This window comes from Theropithecus gelada, chromosome 9, assembly GCF_003255815.1.
Source record: "Theropithecus gelada isolate Dixy chromosome 9, Tgel_1.0, whole genome shotgun sequence".
NCBI classification, from domain to species: domain Eukaryota; kingdom Metazoa; phylum Chordata; class Mammalia; order Primates; family Cercopithecidae; genus Theropithecus; species Theropithecus gelada.
This window is the reverse complement of record NC_037677.1, coordinates 60,293,839-60,306,321: the sequence shown is the minus strand read 5'-3', so window position 1 is coordinate 60,306,321 and position 12,483 is coordinate 60,293,839. Positions and strand designations below refer to the sequence as shown.

At 47.9% G+C, this 12,483-nt stretch overlaps 1 protein-coding gene across 2 annotated transcripts; it reads right to left on the bottom strand.

Moving 5' to 3' along the window:
* Nucleotides 1-36: 36 nt before the first annotated feature.
* MYOZ1 (myozenin 1) lies at nucleotides 37-10,343 on the bottom strand. Of its 2 annotated transcripts, none has more exons than XM_025396663.1 (6): nucleotides 9,997-10,343; nucleotides 8,454-8,544; nucleotides 6,272-6,450; nucleotides 2,980-3,256; nucleotides 2,427-2,580; nucleotides 37-544 (listed from the first exon to the last, which is right to left on the bottom strand). In XM_025396663.1, the coding sequence occupies exons 2-6, from the start codon at nucleotides 8,524-8,526 to the stop codon at nucleotides 313-315; spliced, it is 915 nt and encodes a 304-aa protein (XP_025252448.1). In that variant the 5' UTR covers nucleotides 8,527-8,544; nucleotides 9,997-10,343; the 3' UTR covers nucleotides 37-312. The 2 variants fall into 2 exon arrangements, with proteins under 2 accessions (XP_025252448.1, XP_025252449.1); XM_025396664.1 differs by having other exon boundaries at nucleotides 2,427-2,592; nucleotides 3,007-3,256.
* Nucleotides 10,344-12,483: the final 2,140 nt, after the last annotated feature.

Below are 12,483 nucleotides of genomic sequence, written 5' to 3'. Positions count from 1 at the left end.
CTTTCATCTGCCCTCAAATATCAGAGGAAGAATGAGTTCATTTTCCTTGAAGTTTATTGACTGTTACTGGTGGCAGAGCAAATTCCATAAATGAGCAGGTTCCATATGGAGCAAGTAGAAGGGGAGCTCTGAGTTGGTGAGGAAGGATGTGTGGAGTGGGGACTTGGAGTAAAGGATGGAAAGGTAGATCTCTCCTTTTTCCCTCCATTCCCATAAGGATATTGGATTAACAATGGGGGCTATCTGCTCAGCATTCCCTCTCCAAATTGGAGCCAGAAACGGGAAACAATGCAAATCAGAGGAGGAAACACCTCACAGCTCCTCTGTTTCTCCATCCAAGGGGATGCCAATATCCACGTTGTAGTCTACAGGCTCCCCAGAGCTCAGCCAGGGAATAGGGGTTCGATTGAAAGAAGGCCTGTTGGAGAGGTTCTGGTTGTAGAGGACCAGGGGTTCACTCAGCAAGGGCCCCAGGTCAAACTTGGGCATCTGGAAGGTCATGCGTTTGGAGGCCTTCTCATATCCACCATAGGGCATTGCCGTCCTGAGAAGGGAACACATTATTTAATTAAGAATCAGAATAAAAGAAACAGAGCCTTATCATGAGATGCTACCCTCTTTGAGAATAGGGAAATCTGGGAATTCTAGTTTGGGATTGCATCTGTACTCTTTCTTCTTCCCTAGCATCCCATTTTGCCTTCCTGGTTAGCTTGTTTCCTCAAAGCTAATAATGAGAAAAGGACTCTAGTGTGTACTAAATAGAGACTCTTGGATAGCTGTGACCCAGACCAGCATTTCAGAGAAAGTGACCCCAAATACTATAGACCCAAGGGTCTGAGGTCACCTTACATGACAATGTAGAAAGGCCAGGTGCGGTGGCTCACACCTGTAATCCCAGCATTTTGGGAGGCCAATGTGGGCAGATCACTTGAGACCAGGAGTTTGAGACCAGCCTAGCCAGCATGGTGAAACACCATCTCTACTAAAAATACAAAAAAAAAAAAAAAAAAAAAAAATTAGCTGGGCATGGTGGTGCACACCTGTCATCCCAGCTACTCAGGTGGCTGAGGTATAAGAATTGCTTGAACCGGCCGGGCGCGGTGGCTCAAGCCTGTAATCCCAGCACTTTGGGAGGCCGAGACGGGTGGATCACAAGGTCATGAGATCGAGACCATCCTGGTTAACCCGGTGAAACCCCGTCTCTACTATAAAATACAAAAAACTAGCCGGGCGAGGTGGCGGGCGCCTGTAGTCCCAGCTACTCGGGAGGCTGAGGCAGGAGAATGGCGTGAACCCGGGAGGCGGAGCTTGTAGTGAGCTGAGATCCGGCCACTGCACTCCAGCCTGGGCGACAGAGCGAGACTCCGTCTCAAAAAAAAAAAAAAAAAAAAAAAAAAGAATTGCTTGAACCCAGGAGGTGGAGGTTGCAGTGAGCCAAGATTGCACCACTGCACTCCAGCCTGGGTAACAGAGCAAGACTCTGTCTCAAAAAAAAAAAAAAAAAAAAAAATTACAATGTAGAGACCCCCTCCCTCCAACCCTAGTGGATAGTGGATGACCTGGCTGACAGCAATTAATGTTGCCTGGAAAATCCAGGTTCCTTAGGACCAAATACAAGAGCACCTTTCTAGCTCTTCCCTATCCTTTCACACAGACCTCCTCTCCATGGGCTAGAGAAGCCTAATCCAAAAGAACAGATACTTAGGGCCATCTAAAGCAGGGTGGCTGGGCATGGTGGCTCATGCCTACAATCCCAGCACTTTGGGAGCCCGAGGCAGGCAGATCACCTGAGGTCAGGAGTTCGAGACCAGCCTGGCCAACATGGTGAAACCCCATCTCTACTAAAAATACAAAAATTAGCTGGGCGTGGTGGCATGCGCCTGTAATCCCAGCTACTAGGGAGACTGAGGCAGGAAAATCACTTGAACCCAGGAGGCAGAGGTTGCAGTGAGCCAAGATCATGCCACTGCACTCCAGCCTGGGCAACAAGAGCAAAACTGAATCTCAATAAGTAAATAAATAAAGCAGGGTATAAGGAAATAGAATCATATTACAGGGAGAATAATGGCATCCTAACCTTGACTGGAAGACAGCCTCAACAGGCCTTCAGACATGTAAAATATTATTCCCATTTAACATTCAAAGCAACCCAGGCTCAGAGGTAGAGTGATTTCCCCATGCCTACACAGCTAATAGATGACCATTGAACTAGAATTCAAATCTACCTCCCAGCAAATTTTTCCTTCATCACACTGCTATGATGAAGCTGAGATAGAGTGAAAAGAGCAGGGCCTTTGATTAGCGCCCCCATATCCCTGCCATCTTTCCTTAACCGCCTTCTGAAACATTTGAATTAGTCTCCATCCTAACTAAAGACACAGTGCCTCACATTAGAATGCATCTGGTTCCTTCCTCACCACCCCTACCTGTTGAAGGACTTATATTTGGGAAGTTCAGCTTTGGCCCCATAGGCCAGCAGGTCAATGCCAAGTTCCACTTTTTGCTGGGGGTCAACCCCCATGGCTCGCTCCCATGGGGAAATATAGGTCTTGAACACAGTGATATGTTTTCCTTCTCCGCCTGCCTGGTCTCCTGGTAGCCATGAGAGAGAAAAGTCAGTCAAATAATAGCAGTTAGTAGCCAATGAAAGTTAATCCCACGTCCCTACACTAGGGAAATTGCAGGAGCCAGGGACTAAAGATATAATATCCTGGTAATTGTATAAGGTTTGTGGCATAATGATAGTCTGTGGGCAGATCTGTGACTGAATCCAAAAAGCCAGGAAGGTAATGGAAAAACAAGGCTTCTGGGTAGAATAGACACATCTCTATATACTCCTGGACCCAGGGAATTCACCAAGATATTTATGATAAACTGATATTATTATATTTAATATTAAGATATTTAAACTGGGCTCCTCTGCTCCCCACACCCAGTGTAGACATCATTCCTGGGACAACTCTGCTCTAGGGACCAAACACATTACTCTTGGGTAGGTATACTTGCCTGATCCTGTCTCACCAACCCCTGCTGTGCCAGCAGCTCCTCCTCTGCCAGCCTGGCCCGCAGGACCACCTGTACCCCCAGCTCCAGACCCAGAGCCCAGATGGTGCTGCTGATCAGATCCGTACTGTCCTGCAGAGCCACTGCCCCCTGCCTGGCCGCCGCCTCTGCCGTTGCTCTTGCTGTAGGAGAATCCCTGAGCAGCTGTGCCCAGCTGTCCCCCCACTGTCGGAAGGAACTTCTGGAAGTGATCCTGAAAAGAAGACAAAGTGAGGGGAAGGTTAGCAATGGGTATGGAAAATATACAAAAACAGAAGTATGTTTAGCAAAGGCAGAAACAGTGTCTAACAAGAAGACCCTGAATTTTCTGAGATTTCCCCCTCCATTTGATGGGTAGTACATGGGCTGACTGACAGAATTAAACTCTTCTTTTTGTTGGTTTGATTTTTTTGTTGTTTTTTTGAGACAGAGTTTCACCCCTGTTGCCCAGGCTGGAGTGTAATGATATGATCTCGGCTCACTGCAACCTCCGCCTCCTGGGTTCAAGCAGTGCCCAGCCTCAGCCTCAGCCTCCCAAGTACCTGGGATTACAAGCATGCACCATCACACCTGGCTAATTTTGTATTTTTAGTAGAGACAGGGTTTCTCCACGTTGGTCAGGCTGGTCTCAAACTCCCGACCTCAGGGGATCCGCCTGCATCGGCCTCCCAAAGTGCTGGGATTACAGGCATGAGCCACCTCACCTGGCCTAAATTAAACTCTTCTTAAGAGGTAGGACCCCCTTGGCTCGTTTCCTCCAGTTATACCTAGGGTAAGGGCAGGGCATTCTCCATGCTCCCCTTTCTCATCCTTAACAAGTCAAAAAAGACCAAGATTCCTGCCCAACTTAAAAAAAAAAAATGAAAAAAAAATTTTGCTTTTTGAGACAGAATCTGGCTGTGTCACCCCAGGTTGGAGTGCAGTGGCACAATCTCGGCCCACTGCAACCTCCACCTCCCTGGCCCAGGCAATCCTCCCACCTCAGCCTCCCAAGTAGCTGGGACTACCAGCATGCCACCATACCCAGCTAAATTTTGTAATTTTTTTTCCTAGAGACAGGGTTTGCCATGTGCCCAGGCTGGTCTCAAACTCCTGGGCTCAAGTGATCCATCTGCCTCAGCCTCCCAAAGTGCTGAGATAACAGGCATGAGCTGTGCGCGGCCCCAACTAGAATTTGGGAGGATGGGGTTGCCATGGAGAACCCAGTCTTAATTACAAGGACTAGAGAAATTTCTGCCTCCTCCCTTCCTCAGCTTGTCCAACAGTCAGAACTCTCTTCTCTCTCCTTCTTTCTCTCCCTCTCTCCTCTTGGTGCCTGTTGGACCAGGACTTCCTGACTGAAACTGTAGCAGGTGGGGGGAAGGGTGGCCAAAAGGGCAACATTAGATTCAAACTCAAAGCCTAAAAATAACCCCACCAACTTCTTCAGGAGGCTCTCCTGGCCATCCCACCATGTACACCCCAATGCTCCACCCAGTGTAACCGGACCCAGGCAGAGAAGAGGGCTTTTGGCCTCCTAAAGTTAGATATGAGCAGCTCAGCACTTTTACTCTGCTCCTATATGAGGACCAATGACAGACACTTCTGCCCCCGGCCCCATGCAGGCATCTAATTCCACTCTCCCCCAGACACTTGGAGAAGGTGGAGAAGGAAGAAAGGAAATGGAGAAGGCCCCTCTTCCTCAGCTATACCATCCTGTGCCTGGCCTCTCTCCAGTCTCCTCTTTCTTTGGAGAAGGAGCCTGACTAGAATATATCTTGAAGGACAGTTTCAGTCTCACCTGGGGCTCCTTAGGGAATAGACTGATCCTTTAAATGAAAGAATGGCTTAAATGGGAGATGGCTGTAGAAACTCAATTAACTCTTTCTAGGGTTGCCAGATGTAGCAAATAATATACAGGATACCAATTAAATTTGAATTTCAGATGCACAACAAATATATATATATTTTTGAGACAGAGTCTCTGTCACCCAGGCTGGAGTGCAGTGGCATGAACACGGCTCATGTTCATGCAGCCTCTACCTCCCAGGCTCAAGCCATCCTCCCACCTCAGCCTCCAGAGTAGCTGGATTACAAGTGTGTGCCACCACCCCCAGCTAACTTTTTAATTTTTTAATTTTTTGTAGAGACAGAGTCTTGCCATGTTGCCCACGCTGGTCTGCAACTCCTGGACTCAAGCAGTCCTCCTGCCTTGGCATCCCAAAGTGCTGGGATTATAGGTGTGAGGTATCACACTTGACCCAAATACTTTTTTAGTATAGATATGCCCCAAATGTTGCATGGGATTTACTTATACTAAAAAATTATTCATTTGCATCTGAAATTCAAATTTAAGTGGACATCCTGTATTTTTATTTTAATGTCCCAAATATTGCATGGGACATATTTAAAAAAGAATTCATTGTGCATTTGAAACTCAAATTTAATTGGGTATTCTGTATTTTAAAATTTCAATTTAATTATTTGCCTTATCTTTCTTTTTTCTTTCTTTCTTTTTTTTTTTTTTTTTTTTTTTTTTTTGAGACAGAGTTTCACTCTTGTTGCCCAGGCTGGAGTGCAATGGCACAATCTGGGCTCACTGCAACTCCGCCTCCTGGGTTCAAGTGATTCTCCTACCTCAGCCTCCTGAGTAGCTGGGATCACAGGCACCCACGACCACGCCCAGCTAATTTTTTGTATTTTTAGTAGAGATGGGGTTTCACCATGTTGGCCAGGCTGGTCTCAAAAGACCTCAGGTGATCCACCTGCCTCGGCCTCCCAAAGTGCTGGGATTACAGGTGTGAGAGCCACCATCCCGGCTGCCTTATGTTCTTTCTAAAATATTTTTAAAACTTTATCTTTATGTCCCAAATATTGCATGGAGCATATTTTACTAAAAAATTATTCACTGTGTATCTCAACTTCAAAATACAAGACAAGACTGCCCCACTGGGCATCCTGTGTTTTATCTGGCAACCTATCTTTAACACTTACCCTTACTAGGAAGGAATTTTCTCCCTAAGGGTGTGGTATTCTCCAATCCTTCAGTGGCTCTTTGATGGAAACTGGGTTTCAGAGGTGGGCTGTAACTCACCCTGGAGCTGCTGAGGGCTCAATATATCTGGGGGTTTAACAAATTTATAAATTTTCAGGGAGGGGATGTTGACTGCATTTTGGAGGCTCAGGGCCTACTAACAAGCTGTCAGAACAGGCACCAGGCTTTGAGACAGTGATAAAGTTTCAGACTCACCATTGAGCTGTCAGAGAAAACATCAGGGTGGTTCTCATAAATAAACTTCTCCACCCTCATCTGCCGCAGTTTGAACATCTTGGAGCCCCGGTTGGTAAGCAGCGACAGTTCCTCCAACATCACATCCCTTGGGACACTGATCTTTTTGCCCAGGTTCAAGCCTGAGCCCTCCTGTCCACCTTTCAGGGAGGCAAAGAAGAATCAAGGGAAAGAGGAAAGTAGGGTTTTCTGGGCTCAGAATGCAGACCTCATCCACAACTAAGTGTGAATGTGTGTCCTGGCAGAGATCATTTAGGGGAACAAATGCTGTCTAGTTTGTGAGGGACTTTGATTTCCTGGGACTTGGAGAGAATGCATGGGAACTGGGGTGCATTGTGGAGATAATGGGAATACTAGAGTGGAGAGGCCAATAGAGTAAAAGAGGCATGGGCATGGGGTACAGAGCAAAAGGAGTAAAGGAACATCATAGATGGAGGCCATTGGAGAAAGCATGGCATCAGGAAAAGCCCAGAGGCCAATCTTATGTGGAGTGTAAATACAGATGCCATACATATACATATTTTTTATTTTTTATTATTATTTTTTATTGTTTTGAGACAGAGTCCTGCTCTGTCACCCAGGCTAGAGTGCAATAGCGTGATCTCAGCTCACTGCAGCCTCCGTCTCCCACGTTCAAGCAATTCTCCTGCCTCAACCTCTTGGGTCGCTGGGATTGCAGGCCCGCACCACCATCCCTGGCTAATTTTTATATTTTTTGGTAGAGACGGGGTTTCACCATGTTGGCCAGGCTGGTCTCAAACTCCTGAGCTCAACTGACCTACCAGCCACGGCCTCCCAAAATGCTGGGATTACAGGCGTGAGTCACGACGCCCAGCCTACATTTTTATTTATTTTATTTTACTTTTGAGACAGAGTTTGTTTGTTTGTTTGGTTGGTTTTTTGTCAGAGACTTGCTCTGTCACCCAGGCTGAAGTGCAATGGTGCGATCTCAGCTCACTGTAGCTTCCATTTCCTGGGTTCAAGTGATTCTCCTGCGTCAGTCTCCCAAGTAGCCGGGATTACAGGCACTCGGCACCATGCCCAGGTAATTTTTCTATTTTTGTAGAGACAGGGTTTCACCATGTTGGCCGGGCTGGTCTTCAACTTCTGACTTTAGGTGATCGGCCCACCTCAGCCTCCCAAAGTGCTGGGATTTCAGGCATGAGCCACCACGTCCGGCCTTTTTTTTTTTTTTTTTTTTAATGGAGATGAGGTCTCATTATGTTGTCCAGGCTGGTCTTGAACTCCTAGCTCAAGTGATCCTCTCACCTCAGCCTCCCAAAGTGCTGGAATTACAGGTGTGAGACACAGCTCCAGCCCTATTTGTATTATTTATATTGAGACAGAGTCTCACTCTGACACCCAGGCTGGAGTGTAGTGTCCCAATCACAGCTCACGGCAGCCTCCATCTCCCAGGTTCAAGCGATCGTCCCACCTTAGCCTCTGGAGTAGCTGGGACTCTAGGTGCATGCCACTATACCTGGCTAATTTTTGTACTTTTGTAGAGACGAGGTTTCACCATGTGCCCAGGCCAGTCTCAAATCCCTGAGTTCAAGCGATCCACCAGCCTTGACCTCTCAAAGTTCTGCGATTACAGGCGTGAGCCACTGCACCTGGCCCAGACTTCTGTCTTAACTACTTTCCCTTTTCTTTCCCTCAGTGAGCTCTGGCTCCAAAGAGTCTCTAAGTATTGAAGAGCTCTTCACATGCATGCACCCCTGCTCATCCCCAGGAAACATGCCTGTGCAGTTTTCCATTTTAAGTACTTACATAAGCTCCCTAGCTCTGGGGAAAGAAGTAAGGGAAATTAACCACTTATTGAGACCTGAGTCTGTGCCAGTCTCCATTATATTTTCTTCCTCAAATATACCTCACTGACTCATGGGTCCTGTGGTCCTGGACCTGTGCAGGGTAACATGGCAGGGTATTGTCTCAGATTATGAAGTAAAAAGGGTAGAAGGTGTTGAATCTTTTCTCTCTTTCTCCCTACCCTTCTTACCCTTCCCTCTCCCACTCTCCATCACCCGCCTTCCCACCAGTTAATTTCTCTTGTCTGTTCACCCTAAGATATATATTTCTGGGACTCTTGGGTTAGGGATGCTCTTAAGAAGTCCCACACTAGGTAGATGCAAACGTGTCCTACCTCCAGTGAGTTCCATGATCAACTTGCTGGATTTCCTCTTCTTATTAGGGGCCGGGGTTCCTGAGAGCGGCATTGTGGAGGTGGATTCAGCCTGGATAGGGTGGGAAGGAGGACTTGGAGGATGGACAGGGACTGGGAAGAGTGAGTGTCTGTAGGAGAGCACTACTTCTTAACCTGGGTTTAAGGGCTTGAGGGGACAAAAAAATATATTTTTTTCTTTTTTAGAGACAGGATCTCACTCTGTCGCCCAGGCTGGAGTGCAATGGCACAAAAATATATTTTTTTCTTTTTTAGAGACAGGATTGCACTCTGTCGCCCAGGCTGGAGCACAATGGCACAATCATGCCTCACTACAGCCTCAACCTCCCTGGGCTCAGGTGATCTTCCAACTTCAGCCTCCCGAGTAGCTGGGACTATAGGTGTGCATCACCATGCCTGGCTAATTTTTTTTTTTTTTTTTTTTTTTTGGTAGAAATGAGGTTTTGCCACGTTGCCCAGGCTGGCCTCAAACTCCTGGGCTCAAGCAGTCCTCCTGCCTCCCAAAGTGCTGAGATTACAGGGACGAGCCACTTCGCCTGATCCAGATTTTCAAAGAAGTATGTATTTCCCCAAAAGGTGAAAACTGGTGCTTTAGGGCTTCTCTTTTCCTGGGATGCAGGACAGGAAGTATAGATGCACACCAGCCCCTATTGTCTACCAACTTGTTGTGAGCTGTTTTTTATAGAGTCAGTGCAAGAATTAGGAACATAGCTAGGCGTGGGGAGTGTTTTTAAAAAAAAAAAAACAAACAAACAATAATACAGGCAGGGCAATGCACCCAGGTTTCATCAACTTGGCATGATTTGAAGTTTTTATTTGCATTGGGATATCAGACTGGGACTGTGATTCCAGGCTCTGGTCTCTCTTCAGTCTTCCCCCAGTCCCCAGGAGGACAGAGAAATGTTCTGCCAGGGTTGAAGAGATTCAGCCAAAAACACTCTCCATAGGAAGGAGAGGTTGTTGCTCCTTCATCAGGCCAGCTGGAACATGGCCTGGGAAGTCATGGCCCTGCTCCTGCAATCACTCCCGCCACAGACCCCAGAGTGGGGCAGGTGTGGAATTGGGAAGGGTAGGGAGCATCCAAATCCCGACACATGTAAATTCAGCAATATCATAGCAGTGGGGAATTGGGGTGGGGCAGAAACATAGTAATAGGATCTGGCAATGGAAAGGGACAAACTGGGATAAGATAGACTCCAGTCCCTTCTTAAGAGAAGTTGGCACTCAGTGAAATGCTGTCCTCTTCTAAGTCCTGTCTCACAAAAATACATCTGCAACTCTACTGACTTAGTGGGGTCTCACTTCCCATTCTTCCAGTGCCTCCCCCGACATCTCCATTCCCCCCAAACTCCTGGGCCCCCTCCTTCCAACTGGACAGCTGGGAGCTGAGCATAGATGAGGAGAGGGGAGACTCCCCCAGGATCAAGAATCACAATTGTAGACACAGAAATAGAAGTCAACAGAGTGGGCTCCAACCTTTCTAACGATAGAGCTGCAGACTTACCGGCTGCTCGGGCGGTGGTCAGCTCTCCCTGGGGTCCAGCAGCTTTGGAGGACTGAGCTGCTGTGACCGGAGAACACGAGCTGGGCAGGCGTGGGGGCAGCACTGGCAGTGGGGGAGGGAAGTTAGTTATTAATAGAGATGATGAGTGCAAGCAGCTCAAATGGCACAGGGGGTACTGAGACCCTGAAACCAAGATCCCTCCCTCTTTGCCTAGAGGCTCAGGAAGGAGGGAAAAGGCCTTTGGGATTCCCCCACTGAACTGTCTGAGCCAGGAATCAGTCCGCCCAGGGACTCCCCTTCACATTGCACCTAGAGCCTGAGATCCAAACAAGCACTTAGGTAGAAACTGAAGACTGAGAGGGAGACAGGAAGTAGACAGCAAGTATTGGATAGGAATTCAGTCAGAGAGAGAGTCTGGGGAACATGCCCTGAGGGCCACACAGAGCCAATCCAGGGCAGAGTAGAGAGACCTGTGGGTGTATTTGGGGCAGGGAGGGCTTAAAGCTCTATGTTTGGGGACAAAAAGGGAAGTCTTCACAATGGAACTGCTCTTTTAAAGTTCCTGGATAGCAAACCCAGTACCTCCTACAAAGGAATTATGTGGGGAATACTTGACAATTATTCTGTCTGCCTCACTCTATTCTTTCCTCTTGAGCTCTGGCAGTTTTAAGAAAAGGCAAATACTTGGATCTGCCTTTTTTTTTTTTTTTTTTTTTTTGAGATGGAGTTTCACTCTTGTTGCCCAGGCTGGAGTGCAGTGGTGCGATCTCGGCTTACTGCAACCTCCACCTCCCGGGTTCAAGCGATTCTCCTGCCTCAGCCTACTGAGTAGCTGGAATTATAGGTGTCTCCCACCATGCCCAGCTAATATTTGTATTTTTAGTAGAGATGAGGTTTCACTACGTTGACCAGGCTGGTCTCAAACTCCTGACCTCAGGTGATCCACCCGCCTCGGCCTCGCAAAGTGCTAGAATTACAGGCGTGAGCCACCGCCAGGATCTAGTCTCTAAGGAGTTATTCTCTAGCCACCACGCCCAGCCAGGATCTGCCTTTTAACCTCCATTTGCTGTTGAGGTGCTCAGTTCAACCTGCTGGGCGGGATAGACAGCGATTTCTCCATGAGAAGCACATATAGACTCTCTGAGGTTTCTATGTGATATTTCCTTCAAAGGGAGCACATACCACATAGGATCTGGACTGTGCCATTTGTACTGTTCCAGCAGAGTTTCTGGGCAGGGTCACAAGCTTCAGAGCCCCCCTTGGGGAAAGCCTATCATTTGCCCAGCTCCGTCTTCAGTAGCTGCATGATCTTCCTCCACCTTCTGCTTAGATTCTGGAACCAGCTGTGGCAGCACTTCTGCTGCAGCCACTACCACCCTGTTGCTGCTACCTGAGGAAGTGGCTTTGTTTATTTATTTGAGACAGGGTCTCACTCTGTTGCCTGTGCTGAAGTGCAGTGGCACAATTTGGGCTCACTGCAACCTCAGCCTCCACAGGCTCAGGTAATCTTTCGACCTCAGCCTCCCAGGTAGCCAGGCCTGCTGGTACATGCCACCACACCCAGCTAATTTTCATATGTTTTGTAGAGACAGGGTTTTGCTATGTTGCCCAGGCTGGTCTTAAACTCCTGGGCTCAAGCAATCCTCCTGTCTTAGACTCCCACAGTGCTAGGATTACAGGCATCAGCCACTGTGCCTAGCTGGCTTTTTAAAAAATTATTTCTTTATTTTAGAGATGGGGTCTCACTATGTTGCCCAGGCTGGACTCAAACACCTGGGCACAAGTGATCCTCCTACCTCAGCCTCTGAGTAGCTGGGACTACAGGTACACCAGGAACTGGCTTTTGTAGCTTCCTTTGTCCCTTTCTGCACTCTTTACTCTTCCTGACCATGTCCTTTTTCCATCCTGTGGAGACCCTAAAAGGTATCCCCTCCCAGTTGGCTTCTGCCCAGGCCAGTTATGCCTCCAGACCCCTCATCTTTTGTCCTCCTCCATCCCCTCCCAACCCAAGGAAAAAAATTAGAAGAAAAAATAGGCCGGGCACGTTGGCTCATGCCTGTAATCCCAGCACTTTAGGAGGCTGAGGTGGGCAGATCACTTGAGGTCAGGAGTTCAAGACCAGCCTGGCCAACATAGTGAAACCCCAGCTCTACTAAAAATACAAAAATTAGGCTGGGCGCGGTGGCTCAAGCCTGTAATCCCAGCACTTTGGGAGGCTGAGACGGGCGGATCACGAGGTCAGGAGATCGAGACCATCCTGGCTAACACGGTGAAACCCCGTCTCTACTAAAAAATACAAAAAACTAGCCGGGCGAGGTGGCTGGTGCCTGTAGTCCCAGCTACTCGGGAGGCTGAGGCAGGAGAATGGCGTGAACCTGAGAGGAGGAGCTTGCAGTGAGCTGAGATCCGGCCACTGCACTCCAGCCTGGGTGACAGAGCAAGACTCCGTCTCAAAAAAAAAAAATATATATATATATATATATATAT

Excerpts from the sequence above, each read along its gene's own strand:
- MYOZ1 (XM_025396663.1), bottom strand. The coding sequence starts at position 8,526 with ATGCCGCTCTCAGGAACCCCGGCCCCTAATAAGAAGAGGAAATCCAGC. Across the intron at positions 6,451-8,453 it reads GATCATGGAACTCACTGGAG|GTGGACAGGAGGGCTCAGGC; the intron begins GTAGGACACGTT and ends CCTCCCTGAAAG. Across the intron at positions 545-2,426 it reads AAATATAAGTCCTTCAACAG|GACGGCAATGCCCTATGGTG; the intron begins GTAGGGGTGGTG and ends TTCCCTTCTCAG.